Source organism: Diabrotica undecimpunctata, chromosome 8 (assembly GCF_040954645.1).
Source record: "Diabrotica undecimpunctata isolate CICGRU chromosome 8, icDiaUnde3, whole genome shotgun sequence".
Classification (NCBI taxonomy): domain Eukaryota; kingdom Metazoa; phylum Arthropoda; class Insecta; order Coleoptera; family Chrysomelidae; genus Diabrotica; species Diabrotica undecimpunctata.
In genome coordinates, this window is record NC_092810.1 from 116234544 (window position 1) to 116261017 (window position 26474).

The 26474-nt window shown below is 33.1% G+C and overlaps 1 protein-coding gene across 1 annotated transcript; it reads right to left on the bottom strand.

Moving 5' to 3' along the window:
* Positions 1–3622: 3622 nt before the first annotated feature.
* LOC140447895 (cytochrome P450 6k1-like) lies at positions 3623–25745 on the bottom strand. Its single transcript, XM_072540815.1, has 5 exons — positions 25430–25745; positions 20641–21024; positions 14171–14383; positions 8959–9207; positions 3623–3951 (listed from the first exon to the last, which is right to left on the bottom strand). The coding sequence occupies exons 1-5, from the start codon at positions 25608–25610 to the stop codon at positions 3773–3775; spliced, it is 1206 nt and encodes a 401-aa protein (XP_072396916.1). The 5' UTR covers positions 25611–25745; the 3' UTR covers positions 3623–3772.
* Between the last annotated feature and the right edge of the window lie 729 nt (positions 25746–26474).

The following is a 26474-nucleotide window of genomic DNA, read 5'->3' on the forward strand; positions in this document are numbered from 1 at the left end:
CATGCTTTTATCATAACATATTTTTTAGCAGATCTATATCATATAGATAGCCATATAGGCCTTCTCCAAACATCTCCAGTTCTCTCTATCTCGATCTTTCAAGGTCAGGCCCAGCATTAATCTCTTCATTCGCCTTTGTGTTACCCTCCGTTTTTCGGCAGTAGCTTTCGTTAAAGTTAGGGTCTCTGCTCCGCAGGTCAAGACTGGTAAGAGGCATTGGTTAAATGCCTTCCTTTTCAGGTGAATTGGGGTATTTGTTTTAAAAATGTCTCTCATCCTTCCATATGCCGCCCATCCCAACGTGATTCGTCTATTTAGCTCGCAGATTTGGTTGTCTCTGATTATTCTAATTTCATGACCCAAGTATGTGTATTTATCGATTAATAATTACCTTGTTGTTATTGATCTGTATCTCTTCGGTGGGAACCATATTGGTCATCATTTTGGTTTTCTCGAAATTTATCTCCAGCCCAGTTTCTTGTAGTATGTCATTCAGTTCTTGGAACATGTCTTTGATCTCTCCCAGATTATCTGACAGAAGCACGATATCGTCCGCAAAACGTAGATGGTTAAATCTATCTCCATCGATGGATATTCCTTTCTGTTGCCATGTTAGTCTTTTAAATGCATATTTAAGAACGGTAATGAACAGCTTTGGTGACATGGTATCACCTTGCCTGACTCCCCTTTTTATCTTTATTTTATAAGTTGCTGAATGTAGACTTATGGTTGTTGTGGCATTTTCATATATATTTTTAACTATATTACAATATCTGTGGTCGACCCTGCAATCTTGTAGTGCTCTTAAGATGGACGGTAGTTCCACTGTATCAAACGCCTTTTTAAAGTCTACAAATATCAATGCCAAGGGACGGTTATATTCGTTAGTTTTTTCTATCAGGGTTTTTAGGCACTGCAGGTGATCGTTTGTGCCGTAATTAGGGCGAAAACCGGCTTGTTCCCGAGCTTGGTAAAAATCCAGCTTTGTCTCTAATCTGTTCGTTATTATTCGGGTGTATAATTTGGTTTGGTATAATATAATTTGGATGGTTAAGGAGACTGATTGGTCTGTATATTTCCAGGTCTGCTATATCTTCCTTCTTGTGTAAGAGTACAGTTATTGAATTATTCCACTTTGTTGGGATATTTTAATTCCATAGGCATAGATTAAAGAGCTTTTGAATTTTGGCTATCAGTACAGAGCCTCCTATCTTTATCGCTTCCGTGACAACACCGTCCTCCCCCGGAGCTTTGTTATTCTTCATCTTTTTTAGAACCTTGTAAATTTCGTCCAAGGAGATTTCTGGGATATCTTCGGAACCCTGATTTTGAACCTTCCTCTGCTGATATTCAACTATATCTAGAGTCGATTGGTAGCTATATAATGTCTCATAGAATGATTCCACAATTTGTAACAAATGTTCTCTGTTTGATGTGATGTATTTCTATTTGTGAGTTTGCGTCTCATTATTTTCATACTCTCATTTTCCTCAATGGTTTTAATGATTTTCTCATCTTTGTATTTTCTTAAGTCTTTTCTGATTTCTCTTAATACTTCCTTGTTTATTCTACTTATATCGTCGTTACTAGAGTTTTCGTCGCTTTTCAGTATTCTTCTTTGTTCCATTTTTTTCTGTATTTCCAGACTAATTTTTTTTCCTTTACGTTTTTTGGGCAGCATTTTTTTCGAGCTTCTCTTATTGCTTCTACTATTATGTCATTTAGGAGGTTAATATCATTTGTTGATGATTTTTCTTGAAGGAATTTACCGACATGATCTTCAAAATTTTGTTCGTTGTTTGGATGTGTCGATATATTTATTTGCTTCTTTTTTAATATATTGTGTCGTTCATAGTTGGTATTTAACACAATGGTGGCTCTCACCATACGAGGGTCGCTTGATTTCGCAAATTTATTTAGCACTGTCACATCTGTAGATATGTATCTTTTATCAGTGATAAAGTAATCGATCCCGTTTGTCGTCTTCCCATCTGGGCTTTTCCTCGTCCATCTGCGGTGAGGTTTCTTGTAGTAGTAACTGTTTATTAGGAATAGGTTTTTCTCTAGTAGGAAGTTTAAAATAGTGTCGTCACGGTCGTCCCGTCCCTGACTTCCAAAATTTCCAAGAGCAGTTTCTGCTGGATCCAGTTTTGTTCCTATTTTGGCGTTAAAGTCTCCACATATAACTGTGAAATGTGTACGGTTATTTGTGATGGCTGTGCTTAAATCATCATAAAAGACTTCGATCTCTTCGTCTTTATATTCTGTTGTTGGAGCATAGACTTGGATAATTTTAGATTATATTTAGTATTTATTTTGAACGTGGCATGTGTAACTCTAGTGGATACTGATTGGACAGTTTTTAGATTTCCTGCTAGATGTTTGTTTATGAAGAATCCGACGCCTCCTACTGACTCATGTTGTTCTTTGTGATAGTAAAACAAGTGACCGGATTTTAGGGTGTCGAGGCCTTCACCTCGCCTTCTCACTTCACTAACGATGTCCCATTTAATCTTTTTTAATTCTTTTTCCATTTCTTTAAAGCTTTCATCAGAAAGTAGAGTTCTAGTATTCATGGGTGCAATTTTGAAAACTGTTTGTTTTTTAAAGCATACTCTTGTCAAATTTGTGTCCCCGCCCAGAATCCTTGGGACAGACTGATAAATCAGTGTGAGAGTGTCTACTCACCTGGGGTAGTTTCCGTTTTGTTTTAAAATCTGACATTTGTAAGGGTTTTTGGCTAAGTTCAATGCCACGCGAGCGACTGCGTATTGGCAAGGTTTCAGTTGCAGCCGCCTACTCTGGGAACAGACGCTGTTTGCAGCCGCCCACTCTGAGTCAGACGCTGCTGCTGTCGCAGTATCACAGCCGCTTAACTCATAATGTGAGTGACGCCTGTAAGTATCTGGAATTAAGCCTACATGATTTTTACTTCCCATAGCCTTAATCTAGTAATGACATTACTACTGCCTAATGTCATATCCTCAGTTGATCCGCGGGTACTTATTTGGCAATGCCTTATTCGTACCTGTCCTTTCCCTATCAGCCATATGGGACGTGCCGTGTCGAGGTTGAGGAGATCCCCCGTCCAGTCTGTCTTCCATGGAGTACAGAAGAGCCCCTACTCAGTTCAGAGCTCCTCCTCCACGAAAGCTAATACCGACACGGAGCAGATCTATATAGTGTTTCAGTAATTCAGTAAATTGAAGTTGAAATCAGTAGATCTACTGAAAAATCAATAGACCTGGTAACTTTGCGATAGGTAGTAATGGGCAACGTACAGGCACCAAAATATGGCGGTCACATCGAAACTGGCTTCACTTTTCAAAGATTTATTAAATGAGTGTTACCTGTCCTCTCTCCTTCCTTGTCTAAGCTCTAAACGTAGGCGTATATACTGGCTGGCTAATCTTAGGAAGTAGACTGGTCTAACGTCAACTGATTTATTTCGAGCTGCTGTAAATAGAATAAGATGGGTCAATGTGGTCGTCAACATCTCTAGAAGATAGGCACATTTAGAAGAAGAAACACTGACTTTGCTGATTTTCTTTTTATTTTAAATAAAAACACGTTGGCGAAAATACCGTTTTGATTATTCTGGTTCATACTGGAATGTGCCAAGTAAAAAAAAACATTAATATATTGCATTAGTTAATTTATCATAAGAATACATTTCACTGAATTTTTTAAATTACAATAAAACTGTAACTACGAGTAACATCTAATATTAATAAAGGTATATAAGATTACATTTTATATTTCAATTTTTGTTTTATGCGGGCGATGGAACTAAATGTTTAAATCTCATAGGAACTCCAACTTTAGATTGTAAAACAAGAGATTTGGGCTCAAATTCCAATGGATCGGGAGTAGATTCACATTTTTCTACTTCGAATTTCGTTAGCACATATATCAGTGCGAGCTTAGAAGACATAAGTCCAAATCGTTCTCCTAAAAGCAAATAATAAATCGGTTAATTGTATTTTGAATATTGTTGTGTTTACTACATATACAAAATATAAACTATTTTAAAGCATTATTCTTCTTATTGCGCTGTCTCCTTTCGGAGATTGGTAATCTAAGTTGCGTTGAAAAATGCTGCACGAAATATTTCTTCGGATGATCAGTTAAAACAATATTCTTAGGTCTTTTAACCATGAGTTCTGGCGTTTTCCTACAGATCTTTTACTCTCTAATAAGGTTTAGGAGTACTTTACTTTTTTTTTATTTTACCTTCTAATATGATTCGAAGTAATTAATATTTAAATTAATTAATATTTCTTTTACCTCTTAAAATAACCCTTATATTATATTAAGTTTTCTGTTAAAAAAAACTGTTATGGTAACCTGTTATGGTAAATGTTTACCATAACAGTTTTTTAACTGTTTTCTCAAACATTTAATAATAATCCTTGTATAGGCATTATGTAGTTTATCATGTACCGTTGACCTGAAGATGCATAGTAAATTACGTTTGTACGTTTACGGAAGATACCAAATCTGAAGTGGTCATTGAGTCTGTTGATGGATAAGTCAAAGAAGTTTATGGAGTTAGAAGTTTCTAGTTCTATGGTAAAAGTACCGTTAGGATGAATTTGATTGATTTTATAAAGTAAATTATGGGCTAATTTAGAGTTACCTGAAATGAAGACTAAGCAGTCATCAATATATCGGAACCAGTGTAGAATTTCTAAACAATCAGGATGTTGATAAAAGTTGTTATTGAAAACTAAGTAATCTTGGGACTGACAAATTATTAGAATATTTAAAATAAATAAAATGTTGATGGGAGATATAGATTTATTTGTAAGAAGTGTGTTAACCAGACTAATTCCTGTTTGGATACTAAAGTAAATAAATTGATAATATCAAAGAATAGCATAGTAATATTACAATTAAGATTAATAAGTTAAAGTTTTTCAATTAATTGGTGAGAGTTAAACACGGTGAATTGGGGGATGAAGTTGATAAAGTTATTTATGGTGTAAGGGATGATTTTAGATACAATAGAAACTGGAGTGTTGATGAAACTGACAACTAGACGAATAGGAATGTCAACTTTGTGTAGCTTAGAGAAACCATACAGTCTGTAAATAAGAGGCTTACTGGGGATTTTATAGTAGGGTGCTTCTTGTTAAAAAAAAAAATTTGAAATCTGAAGCTTGAACGAGGGAGATATAACTGGGTGCATCCTGGGGAAGAAATTGAAAAAGACGGTTGCTGCCTGTCCTCGAAACGACACTACTAAGAAAGCTGCCATCTTTTTCTCCCTCCGACCATTTGCTCTTTGACCATTGAATGTGGGTGTTTTAAAAATTTTGCTAGTTCTAATTGTGCCTAATTCAACTATAGAAGGTAATAAAGCTGTTTGTTAAGATTCGACATTAGTTGCTGAAACAACATTAGAAACTTAGGTATGAATTTTTCTTTTTAACTCAACTATTTGTCTTTCTTAATTAGATTTTAATTCGTTTTGTTTTTGTACTATTTTATTTTCTAAACAGTTTTGTTGTTTTTTTATTTTATTTTCTAAACCGGTTTTTATATCGTTCTGTTGTTCTTCTAATTGATATATTCTACTAGTAATTTGATTTACCTCTAACTTACAATTTTCGTAAATTTGAGACAACTCATTAATGATTTCCAGCTCTACTTTTTTAAGCCTCTCTTCTTCCTCTTCTACGCTTCTCCTTCGCCTCTCTGCACTTCTGCTTTTCCCCTTTTTCTTTGTGCCTATATTTCTCATCTTCTTCTTGTCAACGCATCTCCTTCACCTGCCTGCGCTTTTGCTTTTCCTTTTCATGTTTTCTTCTTTAATCCCACCGCTGTGACTAATGATACACTTATTTAACCCTTAAACGGCTTGCTGTATCCTCTGGGATACGTTGCCATAGATAATTTATAACGCAAATTCTGTGCAGCCGAGAGCGAGCCGGGCAATGTATTATACTGGAAGATACATTCATTCTTTATAAGTGAAAGCAACATGCGCATGAGAAATAAGCTTGTATTCAAGTGTAGGTTCGAGTTAGTGGAGTTGCAACATGGCGAATAAGCAGTCTATTGATGAGGTAAGACAAATATTAATTATATTTCTTTTTTCTTTGTGAATTTGCTTTATTTTGTTAATAACATATTAGTAAACAAGAATGGCAATATAATAGTTTTACTGTGAAGTGAAAAATTTGTATTCTTCTTATAATATGACATTTGTCTTTTGTATGTATCCTGTAGTTCACATTGTCCATTCAGGTATCTTTTGGCGTATTGTCAAAAATTATATTGTTTTAATTTATTGATGCAAATATTAATTCTAAAATTGTACGGTGGTATAAAAATTATAAAATTGTAGGAAATTCAAATTTAAATCAAAGTCTATCAAATCAGATTTAGACAAAACTTTTGTTTTTTTTTTTCGTTTTCGTAATTTCAGATACCAACTAACAGATTCTATGGTCGACAGAATACGACGGTGATATCAGTGATTTCTCATGATAATCCATTATATATATATATATATATATATATATATATATATATATATATATATATATATATATATATATATATATATATATATATGATATAGGAAAGTCCTCAGACAGTGAGGACATTTATAGTAATTATGAAGACGACTCTGATCCAGAATATGACAATCACACTTCTAACCTACCAGTAGTGTCTTTCAGTGACTCAGAATCAGGAGACGACCAGCCATCACGATCAAAAACTGCGAAAAAGAGATCTGAGAATTATAAATGGGGAAAACTCGACTTTCAACACACTAAATTTCCAACAGAACGTTCATCCTATGCACCCGATAAAGAGTTTACACCATTGATGTATTTTCATCGATTTTTTGATGACGATTTGTTTGACTATACATCAAATCAACTAATCTATACTCCACATTACCAACAGGTGTATCTATCAACACGACGCCATTGGAAATCTAATCTTTTGTTGGCATGGAAATACTAATGGGTGTGGTGAAAATGCCTGCTTTTGAAGATTATTGGAGTCTTGAAACTCGGTATGAAATGATCGCTAAAGTTATGCCTGTAAAGAGATTCAAGAAGCTTAGACGACTCATACACTTTCAAGATAACAACATCCATGCGAACGATGACAGGTTATTTATTTAATACGGCCTATACTGGAAAAAGTCCGTAAAAAATGTTTATCATTGGAACAAGAGACATTATTTTCTGTTGATGAAATGATGACCAAGGCAGGTAACCTAAATCAAGATATGCCTTAAAAACCAAAAAAATGGGGAGTAAAAATATTTGTTCACGCTGAAGTGTCAGATATTGTTTATGACTTTTTGGTATATACAGGTTCAAGCACATTTACAAAAACACAATTTTCCAGTTATGAGGAATACTTGGGACTCGGGGCCAAAACAGTTATACAGTTGTCTAGAACCATCTTAAATCCCAATGAATGTGTGGTTTATTTCGACAACTTTTCTGTTCTTTAGAACTAATAGAATACCTGAAGAAAGAGAAACGATTGGCAAATCTTGGCACTATTCGCAGCAACAGACTAAGAGGTTATATACTAGATTCAGAAAAAGCACTTGTCAAAGAAGGCCGCGGAAGTTTTGACTACAAAGTTGACAATAAAAATATTATAGCGGTAGTCAAGTGGGCTGATCCTAAATGTGTCACTTTGGCTAGCTCATACCTTTCCCACAGCCCAGTGCTTCAAGTAAAACGGTACAGTAAAGAACATAAAAAAAAGTTGACGACGAGTGTCCTCAAATAGTGAGGCAATATAATACTCACATGGGCGGTGTTGATCTGTCTGATATGCTTATATCACTATATAAAACACCATTCAAATCGAGGAGGGGGTATCGTTGCATTTTCAGCCAGCTCAAAGACATCGCGGTGAATAATGCTTGGTTTCTTTATCGAAGAAATATGGAAGCTTTGGGAAAAAGGCACGAAAAATTAAAAGAATTTCATGGAAATATTGGAAGATCCCTGATTGTTTCAAAAAACGTAAGAAACTCTCTATGCTCAAGTGCGGATCACCAATCACAAAAAGGAATCAAATTTCCTGCAGCTCCTCGTCTAACAGATGACGTTCGCTTTCACAACGTAGGTCACTTTCCAGGGTTTATTGACAGAGGAAGATATAAACTGTGTACTGACGGTCAAACTATAGTTTAATGTGAAAAGTGTAAAGTGCGTTTATGCTTGGTGTCTGGAAAACAAACTAGGAACTGTTTTGCTCTTTATCATAAGAAGTGATTTATAGGGCAATGTATCTTGTGAGATACACCTCGTAACTTTTTTTCAGTGTATATTTAAAAAAAATGTTGTTTTTATGTATTTTTAAATAAATGTATACCAAACATACATTAAAATCTATTTATTTTTTAATTTCTTTCCTTGTCCGTTTAAGGATTACTAACTTTATTCAAATACCAACTTGTTTACAATACTTAAGCCGATTGACAATTATAAACTTCAAAACTTAATTAAAACTGATATTCAAACTCTTACAACATAATATATTTATATACATTTTCTGACGTTCCAAATTTCATTCGACATTTCAGGATTTTTCGATGTGATCGTGAATATTCTAGAATTTTATTAACTTCTTTTTTATGAAGGGAACAATATTATCAAAGTCTTAAAATTTACTATGATCGTCTCAGATTCAAATATTTATACAACAGTGTTGACGTATATTATAAAGGCTGCCCTGTATATTTGTTATTTTGTTATTGTTATTAAGTATTTTTATTTCAATGTTAATTTTTAATACTAAATGTCGCAAACAGAAAACTTGTTTAAGATGTTTCATTTTCCAGTTATATCGGTTGATATTATGACGTATAGTAATTGAATTCTTATAGTCACCTTAATATGTTTCTTACTTCTCTTCTCTTGCACAAATATTATAAATAACACAAAAATATAAAGTATAACTTATACTTACCTATGCATATTCTAGGACCTTCTCCAAACGGAAAATACACCAAGCCATTAGTATTGTAATTCGTGTCTTCAAATCTTTCAGGGGTATATTTCATCGGTTCAGGAAAATATGTTTCATCATAATGTAGGCCAAACATGGGAATGTAAACGCTAGAGCCTTTTTCAATTACAAGGTCCGTTCCAGGTATAGTATAATTATTTAAACATCTTCTATCCAGAAACGGTAAAACTGGGTATTTTCGTAGTGTTTCTGAAATATGTCAATTTTAATATTGGAGAATTTGGTAAGTACTAAAAATCTATAGTGTTTTAAATATGTTTACCTGTAATACCTACTTATTATTTGTAAATTACATTTTGTGATTAAAAATACTCTAAAACTTTTATGCTACATTTGCCCCTGAAGTGAGTTCCAAAAATAAGAACGACCGTTGAATCAATAATCTGGATTTAGAAAAACCAACTCGGGTGTATTCAGTTAAAATTAAATCTGATATCATTAAAAGTATAAGTCGGTCATCTTTTTGGTATTTGATACAAAGAAAGATTATAATTTTTGCCAATTAGATGCACATGCTAATATAATAAGAAATAAACCAATTGTAATGCTAGGTTATCTAATTAACTAATACTATTACACAAGTTTATATCGAATGTGTACACTTATTTGTCCACATTACTAATCATTTTCGAAAGTCGGTGCTGAAAAAATCTTATCCTGCAACTTAACAGGAGCTGGTTTTAAGCAACTAGTAGGGGAGAGGTAGGTACAATGAGACTGTCGTAATACTGAGACAAACTGGGTAGAGCTTACTTCGTTCGGTATTATCTGGTAAAACTAAACGAACGTGCCTATTACCACCTTGCAGTGAAGAAAACAAGAAAAGAAACCGTTGAGATTCAACAAGAAATGTTTTAGTTATCGCTGGTCATTCGAAATAAGTGCGTCATAGTAAATATACATTTTGCTAACTTTTTTAATCGACTTTTATTAACGAATTTTTAAGGAACAGTGAGACAACACAGTGGATGAAACAGTGAGACGCGTCTCACTGTTCCTTTACTGTCTCACTACTCTGTTATAGTTGTATAAGCCAGATCATTTGCAAAATAATTTCTCTTGCAGAAAGAAAATGTCAAGAAAAAATACAACAAATCCGAAAATAGGAAGATTCTCTGAAGATCTTATAAGACAGGCTATTGAACTAGTACCAGGTGGCACCTCTATATGGCAAGCAGCACGAATGAAGGGACTATATTTTTAAACACTTCACAGATATTTAAAAAACATCAGCAAGACGAGAGCGTCGGTTTATATCCTAATTACAAAGTAAAACAATTTTTATGGTAAATATTATAAAATATTTTATGGTCTATCAAGAGTCAGTTCTAGCAAACTGGCATACATCACAAATTGCTTCACTTGCCTGGATGAAAGGATATCAGAAACTTCATTCCAATAATTTATCCCTTCGGACCGCAGAAGGTTGTAGTCTTGCAAATGCAACCGGTTTCAATAAATTTAACGTTGAAATAATTTTCAGTAAACTTGAAACTATCTTAAAGCATTTCCCGGTGCTTGGAGATGGAAGTCCCATTTATAATTTAGATGAGACAGGAACCGTTACCGTTCAAAAGTCCCAAAAAGTGTTTGCAGAAAGAGGTATACGACAGATTAGTAGGACTACGATATAACTAACGAAACTTTAGTACGAGCATTCCACGTTCGCCACTTGCGCTCTTAATAACATACTGTATTGTGGGAGCATCTGGAGCAGCTATTCCTCCTGCTATGGTATTCCTGAGAGTACACTTTAAAGATTTTATGATAAACGGTCGCCCCTGGAACTTTAGGACTAGCTTCAAAAACAGATTGGATGAATACAGAGTGCTTTGTGCAATCTGTTAAGCAAATTATTAAGCACAGTGGTAGCACCAGAGAAAACCCTTCTTTATTGCTAATGGATAATTATTAAAGTCATCTATCGACTGAGACAATTAATTAATGTAAAAATAATAGCGTTACAATCCTAACTATACCTAACCTAACCTAACCTAACTTTCTATCATGCTGCAGTAGATGCATGTATGATAAACCATCCCGGTCAGACATTTACAATTTATAACGTAGCAGCCTGTGTGGGGACAGCATATCCACGAGCAATGACGAAAGGTTAACATCATAAGCGCTTTTCGAAAAACCGGAATATTTCCATTTGATCGTCATGTCTTCACTGAATAAGATTTTTTATTAAGTTTTGTCACAGACAGGCCACTTTTGCAGTTGAAGCTGCTGTTGATAATATAAATGAATCTGTAGATGTAGAAAATCCAGGTCTAAGTAATACTGATACCACGAAAACCTTTGGTACCCCAACAGTTTTTAAGGGTTATCCTAAAACTCCGAGAAGAAAATCTGGGGAGGGCAACAAAAAAACAGAAAAAAAAGAAGATGATAGCTACCGATACTCCGAAAAAAATGAAACTGATTAAATCTAAAAAAAAAACAACAAGACAGAAAAAATTAACTAGGTGCGTATTAGATACGTAGGTGATTCTGATGAACAAGTTGAAAATAAGATGGAATTACAAGATTTTAGCGGAGGAGAGGATTTTATTGGTGAAGATCCCGAACCACTTGGTTTTAAATATCTTAATTGTTGTCCAAATATGTGCTTGTTGAATTTAACTCTAAGCAAAAGACATACATGGCTATGATTATGTAGTCAAAGTCTTGTCTCAACTAAAAGAAAATGATTTTGAAATACCGTTTTTTAGAAAAAGCGCTCATTGTGAAAACAGGTTCTTTTTTCCAGTTGTCCCAGATGTCCCACTGGTATTAAAGAGAGACAAAATGATTTTGCCGCCCCCTGTAATACAAGGGTTAATTTAGCGCCAAAGTTGGCTTTTAAAATTTAAATTAAATTTTGACAGTCTTAACGTAAAATAATGTTGTGTTGCGTCTGAGTATTCCCACATTGAAAAAAACTGTAAGAGATTTAGTAATTTTTAATTTTAATATTTTTGAGGTAATAATTTTAGTTTTTATTAAAAACCGACATGATTTTTTAGTTCTTATTCATATACCAAATATAGACTTGTAATATAAGTTTAAAGTAGCATTTAATAAAAAAGGTATTGTCATTGAAAGTTTTGCGTCTCGTTGTTCCTACCACTCCCCTACTCTCTATCTCAGCTACATTTTTTATTTAAAACATTTTTATCTACGGCGTACGGATTCTTAATAAATTGATTTTTTTGCGCTTTTCCCCCCTACGAGGGGAATTTTAAAGGAGAGCCTGAAGGTAAAAGTGGTAAACTTTTTTCCATCTTTTTTGGTACCCTAAAATTGACATTATTGGCTCAATTCAGCTTGTTCGTATGATTTTTAGAGGTTGAGGGGCATTTTCGTCTCTGACGACTGAAGTATTTTGGTTTTAATGGAATATAAGTTTTCGAAACGTACCAGTCAAAAGAAAGTAGCTGAAGAAAATAATTGAAAATTATATCCATCTTAGAATGATGGGATAAAAGCAGAAAATGTCATTCATCACGCACTAACATTACAATCACAGAAAGTTTTGCGGAAGTTAAATTGCAGGCTTTATTGCATCATATAGTAGAACGTATTTTATTTTTTCAAGACGTTTTGAACATTTTGTCTGTAAAAAACAAAAAAAATATGCATCTTATTTGTAAGTATGATTGTGACGGGAGTTCTGGACAAAGTATTTGTAACGTTATAAACGTAACATCTTTGTTAATTTATATTTAAATCATTATTTTATTTTAATTTCTTTAATAATTTATTAATTCCTTATCCTTTAGTTTCTTTTTCGCTATTTTTTTATCAAAAAATAGTTAGCAGCCTCTCTCTTTCTATTTAGTAGACTAAAATAATATGTTCTATGATGACAGAAGAGCTAATTCTATTATAGGCATACGTTCTATGGCATCTGTGCTGTTCTTCATTGTAGTCACTTCCTACTTTCTGTCAATCAGCTTTTCTAACGCGGTGGGATATATTTTTTTGTCTGTAATCGAAATTTATAAAAGAAGGTAATATGGAATAAGGTTGATTTTATGGTCTACAGAAATTTCTTGGGTTTATCTAATAATTTATGGAATAATTTGAATAATTTATGGAATTTATGAAATAATGTAGAACTAAATAACTGCAGCTGTCTTTAAGACCTACCCACATACTCTAGAGGCAACAACAAGACCTACCCCCATAATTTGAAGGCAACATCTTAACAGAAGCAAGCAACCCATCGATGCCATAAGTATCAGTTTTAAATTTATTTATTGCAAAGCTTTTGGCAGGGTTATTTTTGCAAACTAAATATTAATTTGTTTTATTATGAATAAATTTGATTAGTTAATTCATTGTTTTATTTGTTATCAACTGAATTTTGATTATTTAATTCATAGTTTAAGAAAAGACGGATTTACACTTGAGAGACTGAGCTAGGTGAAACATAGACGATAAGCTCCCATAATTGATTGAGGTATTTTATAATAGCATTTCAGTTCTTTTTGGTACTCTTATCGTTACATATTTATAAGCAGAAGTTTATAGAAGATGGAAAATAACATGAAAATGTGTTTTTTACTTCACTTGTACCGTTTCTTCAATGGCGCTACAGCTCAAATCGAGCCTTGGCCTCCTCCAAACTACGCCTCCAACATTACCAGTCTCGCACCGATCTTCATTAGATTCTCACGACTAGAAAATTTTCGCGTCCGCTGCCACTTCATCCTCCGATCTTTTCCTTAGCCTTCCTTTTGGTCTTAGCCCGCACTTTACTATCTAGAGCTCTTTTTCATAATATTTAGGTCCTATTATAAACAACCCATCTTTATTTCATTCTAAAGTTTTGATTTCGTTTTGATAAAAATTTAGTTTTGGGCATTAATGAGTTAAATGTATTAACAATAGATAATATGTGTATTATACCCGCCATATTACATCCGCCATTTTGTTTTTTGCAATTTCGACTTCGAATTCGTAATTAGCGACCTCAAAAACCATCGGATGTCAAATTTAATGCAAATAAAAAAACGATTTCATATTTTGGCCATCTTTTCGGGATTTTCGACCACATTTTAGAGGTATACCGTACGATGAGAAGTAGTCACTTAAAAAAGGCAGCTGTCTAATAAAAAAGGTATTCGTAGTATAAAATAAAAATAAATAGAAAATTACCTACCTTTAATACACAGATCTAAATACTTCATTTGCATAACACCTTCATACGTTATTCCCTTATTCTCTCTTATATTGGCGAGAATTTCGCTTCTTAGTTTATTTTGTATTGTTTTGTTCAGACACAGTTCGTAAAGAGTAAACGAAGTGGTCGAACTTGTAGTCTCAAAACCAGCAGCGAAAAATTGCATACTTGATCCCTGAATTGACCCGATATCTGTAACAATACGTTAGTTTTGTTTTTATTGTATATTTAAAACAAGTACAAAATATATTAAACCTACAAATTTTATACAAAAATTTAACCATATGGATGGAAAAACTTGTAATAAGAATAATTAGTTGAAAATCTAACAAACAAATGGTGGGTAAATAAAAACTCCCCAACTCTAGCTGTTGCTTTTTCCAATTTATCACAATATTCATTTAATAGAGAAGGGATTCCATTCTTTGGCTCCAATTATGACATCCTCTATAAAAAAAACACCTGCTGTAGTAGTCCCTTCATCTATTTCAATTGTTCACAAAGATTTAGTAGTACAAAACAAGCTGCAAGACTGTAACCATTTTTATAAAATTTATAATGAAGGCTCAAAATCGCCTGCTGGTGTTGGCTGTGCCATTTACATAGACAATATTCAAGATTATTTTCAGTGCAAATTAAAATCAGATTGTGCAATATTCACAGCTGAATTGGTAGCCATTGTCAAGGCGTTGTATTGGATAAATAATAGCACATTATATTTTGAACGATATACAATTTTATCTGACTCACAGTCCCTCCTTCTTGCATTAAGACACTTCTCTAAACACGTATACCCCCTTTGTATCTCAGCAGCAGCAGTAATGGCTACTGCTACTCGCGCTGCCCACTGTCCTGCTCGAAATAATTCCACGGCAGCATTTAAGGCAAATTACTGTTTACATACAGCTACCACAATGCTACATGAGTGTTTCATCAGCAATGGAGGGCCTAGAAATTACAGTGGCGACAGCTCTGTGTGTTTTAAGTTTCCAAAAATATCTAAACGTTTTAAAAACAAATGAGGTAGAAAAAAACGTCGATGCCGAAAAAGTCTTTAATTTGGATAATAATTAGAAAATGGCTTCAAACATTTTTTAACAGAGGAAATGTGACAAACTTTTCCAATGAACTGACTTGTAAGGAATCAGGAGAACTTTTTAAATTTTGCAAATTACAAGCATAGATTTTGAATTTTTGCTTCAGAAAATTGAGCCCATAATAAAAAAACAGACTAAAGTAATAATTCAAATATCACCAAATATACGCTTGGCAATAACTTTACGATATTTGACCATTTGACGACTGGGACCAGACGAAATTTTGCTTTATTTATTTAAAGTATCATCACCAGCAATTTCGCTGACTGTGCCGGAAGTTTGTAAAGCAATTAATATCGTTTTAAAGGACCGAATTTAAATTTAAAGGACAAAGCGCGTTGGGTAAGTTGTGCTTTTTTTGTGGTCGTTATATGAAGAATCCCACAATATTCTCTCACTAGCATATAGCCCTAAAAACTTCAGCACTTGGTCATTGCTCCACTCAACCATCTATCTATCTATATAGTCCTTGCTGTCCAATTTTGGACATAGGCCTCCTCTTCATTCTTCCACGTCTTTCTATTGTTGGCCGATTGTATTCCCTTCTGACCTGCGTGTGTCTTCAAGTAATCTGACCATCTCATTTGTGGCGTTTCTCTTTTTAGTTTGTAACTATATGGTCTCCAGTGTATAATCATCATATTCCATCTATCGTCTTTCTGTCTTATGGTATGTATAGCGAACTTCCACTTAAGTTTTTCTATCTGCGTTAATACATCGGTCACTTTTGTTTTGTTGCGGATCCAAGTATTTCTTTTCTTGTCTGATAGCATGATGTTCAGCATTTGCCCTTCCATGGCTCTTTGGGTCTTTGCCACTTTTTCCATGTTTTCCTTTGTAAACGTCCAGTTTGAGAACCGTAGGTGAGAACTGGAAGTATACATTGGTTAAAGACTATTGTTTTTAAATATTGGGGGTACTCTCTATTTTTTAGTATATAGGAAAGTTTTCCCAAGGATACCCAAGCCAACCGTATCCTTCTCTTTATTTATCCGGTCTGATTTTCTTTATTTAATTTAACTAGTTATCCCAAATATATATATATATATATATATATATATATATATATATATATGTATATATATTCCTTTACTTGTTGTATAGTTGTTTGTACAATTGTAATTATAAATTCTTCTGGTTGGTTGGTCATAATTTTCGTTTTATTATAAATCATTTGTAGACCTCTCAACCATAGTTAACGAAAAGTGTACCAAACAACAAACAAATAAGACGGTGCACCGACAAGACAGCAAGCAGCATGTAAACAGTCACTGTCACTCGCACTGCAAGTCCTTGATTTGCGTTACAAAGTCGCCAACGAAGGGAGCGTATGACAGCAGCAGTGTTATGACGTAGACTTCGGCAAATATGCATATTGCATATTTTGCATATTGTGCATATTTTATGCAAATATTTCATATTTTGGCATATTTGTATAAAAGTTTGCATAAAGTGCATAAAAGTTCAGATTTTTATACTGTATTTGAAAATTGTTAAACATACCAATTTATTTCAATTCTTGTCTAAAATTTTGTAGTCATTTTAATCAAGAAATGATCTAAGTACGTAATCTCTACAGGTACAAAACATTTACAATTTCAAAGAAGATCAATTTAAGTAGCCCTCAACATTCTTAGAAAGTCTCGGTCACTGAGGCATTCAGTTATTGGATAATCGCTAAGGGTTCGCTCATTTGCATTTTATGATCTAATCCCCAAATCTATCTACAATTTATTGTATCTTAACAGCAGGTAAACGGCTAATAGTTTTGTTCCTAATTTAGGGATTTTCCAAAATCTCCCAGTTTATTGAATTAGGTACCTAAACATTTCTAATTTGATGCTCAGATTTGTAAATCATTTTTGTTTTGATATTCAAAGCGTAAACACTCGTTGTGCGTAACAAAAAGGAAGATTGTGATTTTATAATGCCTAAAACAACCAGTGCTTCAACTTGGATTAAACCTTATAAAGAGCTGTCTATGGATATGGGAAAAATCTACTGTTCAGTCTGTGGCAAAATTGTAAGTATCTAATATTTTCTATTAAATATCTAATATTTCATACATACAGGGTGTTTCCAAATGACACTTACAACGTTTGACTGAAGATACTTCTCGAAAAATTGAACAAAACGATATAGTTAATGAGGGGTCAAACTTATTTACTTTTCGAGATACAGGGTGTTAAAATTAAAAAAAATTAAATTCTTTTAGTTAATAACAACAATAACTTTAAAACCAATAAACGTATTTACTTGAAATTTAGTACTCGTAGATTGTTTTTAAATGAAAAATAGCTTCCTTTAGTGAGAAAAAATTGTCCATGGTACAATACAATGGTGTGTATTTAAAAAAAATTTTCACCTTTACTTTTTTTTATGAAGTCAGCTATTCTAAAACACAATTATTTTTATTGTAATTGAATTAACAAAAAAAAAACTTTTGTTAAATTTTAAAATAAGTTATATGATGTACTAATGGTTAGTAACAAAAACTAATTTGTGGATTAATACTGCATTTAAAACACTTAGCGAGTGTTTTTTTTTTCCAAACCAGTTATTTGATTAACCAAAAACACCTTGTATATTTTTATATTTTAAAATTTGGGTTAAAATAAAGGTTTTTATTTTTATTTATAGATAGCATGTGAGAAGAAATTTCAGATAGATTAACATGTGAGAACTGCTTCACACATTGCAAAAAAAGGAAAAATAGGAGGAAAACATCAAACTTCAATGGCTAAATGTTTCCAATCTACTTCAAAAAAATTAGATGAGCAAGAAACTTTTAATGAAAACTTGTGTCGCGCATTAGTGTCTACAAACATACCGCTTTCAAAATTAGCAAATGTAAATTTTAGTTCGTTTCTAAAAAAATATTGCAAACTTAATGTTCCAAGTGATCGGTCTCTAAGAAGAAATAATGTGAACGGGCTATACTCGTCGGTGTTAATTAATATTAAGGAAGAAATTGCAGATAATTATTTTTACATATCTGTAGACGAAACCACTGATTCCTCAGGAAAGTATATTGCTCATTTATTGATTGGTGTTCTTAAAGAAGATACCTTACCAAAATCTCATCTTATTTCATGCCAGCAACTTGAGAAAACAAATGCTTTAACAATTTCGCGTTTTATACAAGAAACATTAGCAACTTTTTTTCTTCCGACAACTATTCCTTCTAATAAATTACTGCTTATTTTATCGGATGCTGCTCCTTATATGGTGAAAGCAGGACAAAATTTAAAAATATTTTTCCCAGATTTAATACATGTTACTTGTGTAGCGCATGGATTAAACAGAGTTGCAGAGGAAATACGAAAAAAGTTTCCTCTTGTAAATACCATGATATCCAGTGTCAAAAAAGTATTTCTTAAATCTCCTATAAGAATTCAACTTTATAAAGAAATGCTACCTAACATTCCCCTTCCACCACAACCTATTTTAACGCGATGGGGAACATGGTTAGAAGCAGCTAATTTTTATGCAGATCATTTTGTTAAAATAAAGAACATAATTGATACGTTAACAGATGAAAGTTCTCAATCTCTTTTGGATTCTAAACAAACTTTTCAGAGTAACTTGCTTCAACAAGAACTTTCATTTATAAAATCAAATTTTAGTTTTGTTCAAAAAACAATTACTCAGTTAGAATCACCAAAACTGTCATTGTTCGAAAGTACAGCATTAATAAAAGAATTTGCGTCATGTTGTCGGAACGTTAGAGGTAATATTGGAAAAGATATTTTAAAAAAATTTGAAGCTACTATGGAAAAAAATAAAGGTTACCATATTCTTTCTGAAGTAGTCAGTGTTCTAGCTGGAAATATTTCGGAAACAATTAATTTAGAACCAAATGTTTTGGTTAGTTTGAAAAATGCTCCCGTTACATCAGTTGATTTTTGTGAACGAAGTTTTTCCATATATAAATATATGTACTCAGACAGAAGCCACAAGTTTTTGTTAGAAAATTTTGAACACCACTTGGTCATTTATTGTTACCATAATTCTAAATAAGTTTATTCATACTTAAAAATGATGTAGATACTTAAAATAAAAAATGTAAATCTTAATGAATAGTAGGAAATATTTAGTTATGTACACTTTTTTTTTTAAATAAAATTGTTACTATTTTACGATTTTTTTATTTATTTGTATGCATATTTTGTAAAATATTTGCATATTTTCGGGTAAACGCGTCCATATTTATGCGCATATTTTCTACATTTTTATTTGCATATTTGCCAAAGTCTAGTTATGAGTAACGGCAGCGCGAGCAACGTATTTACATACTCAAGCTGCCAACTTCAATTCACTACTTACTGCCGCAGAAGTGAGCTGCATGTAAATGGGGTAATATATACCAATAGACTAATTGTAGATGCGCTTGAAAAGCCCCGGATCCTAACTTCTCTAAAAAGAATTGTTAACTTTGTGTGGGTTAAAGGTTCTAATATTCCAGGCAATGAAAAAGTAGACCATTAGGATAAAGACGCTACTTCAGTGGGTGTAGAATACAACAAGTTGCCCAAACGGGATTAGTTTTAGCTAGGAAGAAACATGTTAGATTTACTTGGGAAATTGAGTGGCAATCCTTTACTAACAGTTCAACTCTTTCATCTTTCGGAAAATTTATACTATGTACGTTAGATGCCTTTTTGGAGAGCTGTCATGCTACACTGAACGCTTACCTATATAAAATAAAACTTTTCGAAACTGATATATGTGAATGTAATGGTAGTGTTGACGACCTTAACCACTGGATGTTTCAATGTCGGTATAATCAAGAAGCCATAAAATTTTTATTTCAAGCCATCTTCCAACAAAAAATCATACTGTCGCAGAACGTTGCTTCTATTCTCTATTTGGGTAGTCAAAATCCAAGTATTAGATCGATTTTATGGGAATTTTTCAAATGTACCAAACGGAACATCTCAACTGCCTTTTTTCAGTGTTGTATGAATCCAAAATGGTTGGATGCTAGATTTAGTATTTTCCATTGTCTTTCCTTTTATGTCATTTACCTTAAACCGTTGCCTGTATTGTTTGTGTAAAAAAAAGTTGCTATGAAGGGCACCTAAGCGTGAAGTGTGTGTTCCTGTTCAATCCTGTTTGTATAGTCACCCAATAGTGTTTTCAATGGGAAGATTAGGAAATTGAGTTAATGAACGAACGGTTAGAAAATTGTCAGAATTGGATTTAAAGGAAGTGTAGGAGTTAATTGTTTTTACGTATTCAACCGATTGTATGGCTAAATAGGTCTTGAACCTAAGGCCAAAAAAAAGAATAATTAGGACTATGGCAAAAAAAATTTAAGATCGAATCAGAAAAGAATATTTTAAAACTTACCTTTATCTATAACCCCTCTACGTTCCATATCTCGTAAAATGTCGATAAAATCATTTTTCCTAATCTTAGATTTTTCCCGGGCCTCATAAGATTTGCCAAAGCATTCAGTAAAATGATCTATAATCCATTGGTCAAAGAAATTGATTTTAAAGAACTTAACAATTCCTGGTGTAGAAAAATATGCAGTTTGAGTTAATGCTGTTTTTACACTAAAATCAAACATCGCTCGTCCTAAAACCCTGAACAATGCATTTTCGTTATCGAAGCAATGGGCATTAATACCCAAAAAACATTTTCCTATTACATCTGTACTATATTTTGCCATAAGTTCTTTTGCTTCTAAAACTGTTTGGTTTTCATATAAATATTTTTGAAGAGTCTCGCCTGAAAAACAGTAATTTTATTCATTAATAATTTCAATAGCTACAGTCGCTACTCAATGTATTAGAATCACTTAACAAATAATTCAAGTTTTCTGTGTTTTATAATTATTAATTATAAATATAACTGTGTTAGCTATAAGCAAGAAACATAACACAAATATTGGTAGTAACTTTTTGTATATTTATTAAACAAAACAACGTAAATTATTACAATATTTTTCTTAATGAAAATGTCTTGATGGGTCCCTAGACAAAAAACGAGTAACCATGTTTTTATCCTTATTCTATCCTTAATAATAAATATATATATATATATATATATATATATATATATATATATATATATACAAATATTTTGTGGAAAATTGACATGGTCCAATGTCATCCACTATCTAAACACACATATTACAATATTTTACTGTAATATTAACATTTTGTTAAGCCACTTTTGGCTTTAAGCAGAGCAGCCACTCTCCTAGGCATGCTGTTTATGCAGTTTCCTGCGATTTCTTTTAAATTTTTGGTGTGATTCTAATGGAAAATGATTTTTCTGAAGCTTGTTGGTAATTATTTCTTTGGTTTACTCTCTTTTTTGGCACTACCATTCAATGGGTTTCATGTCTGGTAAGTTCCCGGGCCATGAGTGGAATTTCTTGTTTTAACAAAAAATGTATAATGCTTTTAGTCATATGGCTTTATCCTGTGTAAATAAATTATGGCTGTTACCAAACCATTCGTTCACTTGAGGAACAAATTTTGTCTGCAAAATCCTGTTATATTTGTCTTGTCGCATGGTTCCTTCTACCACATACAAATGTTTTATACCTTTGCCACTAATCACCGACCATATCATTGCTGAATTGGGATGTTTTATTGTAGTAATTACACAGCCCTTTTCATATTTTTCCCCTGGACGTCTTCGGACAAACTGGAGCTTGTCATCCATAATTTAAAATGTGGCTTCATCGCTGAAGCAAATTTGTGAATGTGAATGCAATTATAAAGTACGAAACTAAGATGATTTGTAATAATTTACCTTACGCCAATCATCAATAGACCAATCTTTATGGATCTTGGCCCAAGCTAAGCGTTTTTTTTTGAGCATTTGTGGTGTTAGTGTTGGCTTCTTAACAGACCTGCGACACTTGAAGCCCATGCCATACAAATCTTCCAACTTATTTCTTAAATCTCAATGGGTGGCCCTTCTGACTGAAGGTTTTTTTCCACAGCGGGCCTTCCAAACTGACGTCTCAGGTCGCTTCTCTTTGAGATTTTGACTCAATTTTTTCACTGATGACTGGGATACACCACATTTTCGTGCTATCTCGCTCTGACTAAGTGCTGTATTCTCTAATAGAGCAGTAATGGATGAGATTTTCTCAACACAAAGATCTTTAGATTTACCCTTCTAAAAATTCCAATCCAAGATTAATCGTTGTTTTTTATGATTAGGAAGTACCCAAAATCAAAAGTAACACTATGTCATCTGTATATTTTTGACAATTCTAAAAAAAATTATACCATTTTCTATGTAACTATGTACCCAATAGTTATGAAACCCATTCAACACCTTAATATCTAAGCGAACATACTTTTAGTGCGATTGAAGTCAAAAAAACTAAAATTTTTATGATGAGTCTAATGAATTGAGCTTCTAAATGTGCCTATCTTCTAGAGATGTTGGCGACCACATTGACCCATCTTATACTATTTACAGCAGCTCGAAAAAGATCAGATGAAGTTAGACCAGTCCACTTCCTAAGATTGGCCAGCCAGGATATACGTCTACGTCCAAGGCCTCTCTTACCCTCAATCTTGCCTTGTAGAATCAACTGTAGAAGTCGGTATTTATCATTACGCATGATGTGTCCGAAGTATACAAATTTTCTGTTTTTTATGGTGTTAATAATTTCTTTGTCCTTTCTTAGCCTCTGGAGAATAGTTATGGTACTTGTGTGGTGTATATGTGAGAACCTCAACATAAGTCGGTAGCACCACATTTTAAATGCCTCTAATCGTTTTGTGGCATCTTCTGTAAGGCTCCAGCTTTCTACTCCATACAGGAGGACACTAAAGACGTTTCATCCAAGAATTTTTATGCCTGTATTGATACTTAAAGCAAAGTTGCAGACAATCTTCCTAAGGCTGTTAAAAGAGCTTCTGGCTTTTCAATACGAGTTTTTATTTTTTAGCTGTAATTCCAAATATCCTTAATATTGCAGCCCAAATAGCATACTTTTTTCACTTTTTCTTAAGGTGTATCGCTTATTGTAATGTGGGCGTTTATGTTTGTGTTCTTGCTAATGATCAGTATGTTTGTCTTCTTGCAATTTAGTTTTAGGTCGTATGTGTTACATGCTTACATGATCTATCTATGTTCTTTACATTTTCTAGCGTTGGCTTTTTTAGGAAGTGTAATGAATACTGATAGTTGCCAGTCTTTTGATAAATAACCAGTCTCGTAGATGTTGAATAGTTTCCTAATAGCTGTGATTTTGTATGCCTCTAATAGCTGTAAAATTTTAACCATGCACCTCATTAGGTCCTGGTGATTTCCCACCTTTAATTTGCCCATCCCATCTCCCCTTTAATCCCATCTTAAATCTTTAATTTCAAAACTATACTGTCTACCAAAAATCCATAAAGAAAATATTCCTCTACATCCCATAACTAGTTCAATAAACTCTGTTACTTATAATTTTTCCAAATTTTTGTGTAACATTTTACAAAATACCTTTGAAGATATGACATATTTTAATGCTCGAGATACGTTCACATTTGTGAATAAGATCAATGTACAAAATTACATTATCATTATGTAATAATCTCAGTAGATGCAATCTCACTATTCACTAATATTCCGGAAGACTTAGTATATTTAATTATACGCCTGAAATGGGAACTAATAACACCCCACACAATCATAACTAAGGAAAATTTTTTGACATTGCTAAAATTCCTTTTTAAAAATACCTACTTTTCATTCAACAACACATTTTATCGTCAAATCTTTAGAACTCCCATGGGTAGTCCGATAAGTAATATATTGGTGGTCATTACTTTAGATCATCTAATAGAAAACTCCACAATCAACCTACCATTTATACTAACTTTCCTATACAAATTTGTCGATAACATTATCTGTGCGGTACCAAACGATCAGGTAGACACCATCTTAAATAAGTTTAACTCTCTTAATGACAAAATACAATTTACTGTTGAAAGAGAAACTCACAATAGCGTACATTTCTTGGACACTAAAGTAATCCGCAAGGAAGACAACCATATAATACTAAATTGGTACCAAAAACCTACTGCATCAGGCAGATTTCTAAACTTTTTTTCTATCCACCCAAAAAACCAGAAATACAGTACAGTTCTTGCTATAAAAAATAGAATACTTAATATATGCGACGACCAGTTTCTAAGTAATAGTCAGAGCAAATTACTTGAGATATCTATTAACAACGGTTATCCGAAGACACTCCTTAAACAATTAATTTACAACTCCCATTATTATGATGGACCAGTGGATAAAGATGCTACACAAAACTTTACATATAAAAGATTGCCCTTCGTTGATAATCTAACAAATAAGATTACAGCCCTCTTCAAACCATAAAATAACATCAGAATTGGTAGATACAGCGATATAAGTAACCAAAGTCTATTTTCTCGTGTAAAAAGATAAGACACCAGTTATGTATACTAGCAATACAATCTATGCTGCGAAGGCTGCTATATTGGACAGACAAGCCAATGGTTGAAACAACGTATTACCCAGCATAAAAATGACTCCCATAAAGGTAAAAACACATGCGCTGTTGTCGAACAGTCGATCAACGCAGGTTATTAGACTATACCAACCAATGTCGAAATCCTTCAAACAGCAACTAATTATAAAAACAGGCTGTTTCTGGAAATGTGTTATATTACCAACACAAAAAATGTAATAAATTACAAAGCAGATACAAATCAGCTAAGCAGCATCTACAGCAATATTCTGCAATTCGTTTAAGTCAAAATTAATTTACGGTATAGATGTTTGTCTTGTCTTTTTTTGTGTCATCAAAGAATGGACTGAGTTAGACCTTCAATCACTAAAAACAAAAACACAAAGTAAGAAAGAATTTGAAGAAGTCATTGTCAAACTTCCCTAGAAGAGGGCACCTGAAGAAAAAAAAGAAGATCTATTTTAACATACACAAGAAAAAACAGTAATTCTTTAGATCAGTCGCTAAATGCTTTATATATAAACAGAACTTTTAATTCCCTTTTTGAAATAATACACTAGAATACTGGATCGCATGTGTTGTGAAACCAAGTTTTCAAAAAAATTTATTATAAAAATTATTATTTTATTATCAAACTTATATAAGATAGAAGATTTTATTACTTATGCTTACCAACTTCATGTATTATAGGAAGCATTCCTTTCAGCTTTCCTGAGGTAAAAGCTGGAGAAAGCTGAGATCTATGTTTTTTCCACTTAGGATTAGGCATAAAAAATAAGAAGTTTGACTCTACTTCATTGTGATTTGGGAATGCGAATGTTCTGTCAGAAAAATGGCTAAAATCTTTTATCATTATATTTTTTATTATTTCTGGAGATTTAATTACTAGTTTCGGTTCGTCGAAAACAAAAATTCCAAAGTAAGGTTGTTTAGCTGCTCTGTTATACTCATCACGTAGCTATTCTCCTATTGTTGATTTCATGGTGGCTACAGCCTTGAAATTGCCAAAAAATGGCACAGGTTTTCGATGGAACACATTGCGTTTTTTCCAGTAGTTAAAATTTCTGGTGAAATATACGTAGACCAGTGTTGATAATACTGCAGAGAAAGCAAAAACGTCTACTATCCATGATGATGTTAACAGCATCTAAAAATAATAGAAATAAACAAAATTATTTTGTAACTAGATTTTGTACTCAGATTTCGAATTAACAAAGACGATACAAGAAAGTTTAGATTTGTCCGAGACTCATATAGTCCCAGATAGTTCATGTGATCAAAAATCTCAACTTTATGGCTATACATCTTTAAATTCTGTCTGTTATGTTAATTATTTCTTATTTCTATATATTTTGGCTTTTCCTCAGTTACCTCTAGACTTAAGACCATAGCCCGTTGGATATTTTTATCCTTAAAGACTTTTGTAACACAGTCGATCTTCGTGTTGACCAAACTAAGTTCTTGGTATACGCAGTAAAACATTGGTGTAAGTGGTAATATTTATAATCCCCACGCATCTAAGATGTACAGATTGGAAGGAAGGTACTTATAAGAGCTGAAAAGTATCAGCTGCATGGTTGCTGAGGGCTGTGAGTGTCATTGCACCCGATTGGTAAGTGGGGATAGCACGTGCAAGAAGTGGCCCAGAAGACTGCGCAAAGAGCAGCTGCGTTGGAGAGGATGATACTAAACATTGTGAGACCCAAGGGCAAAAGGA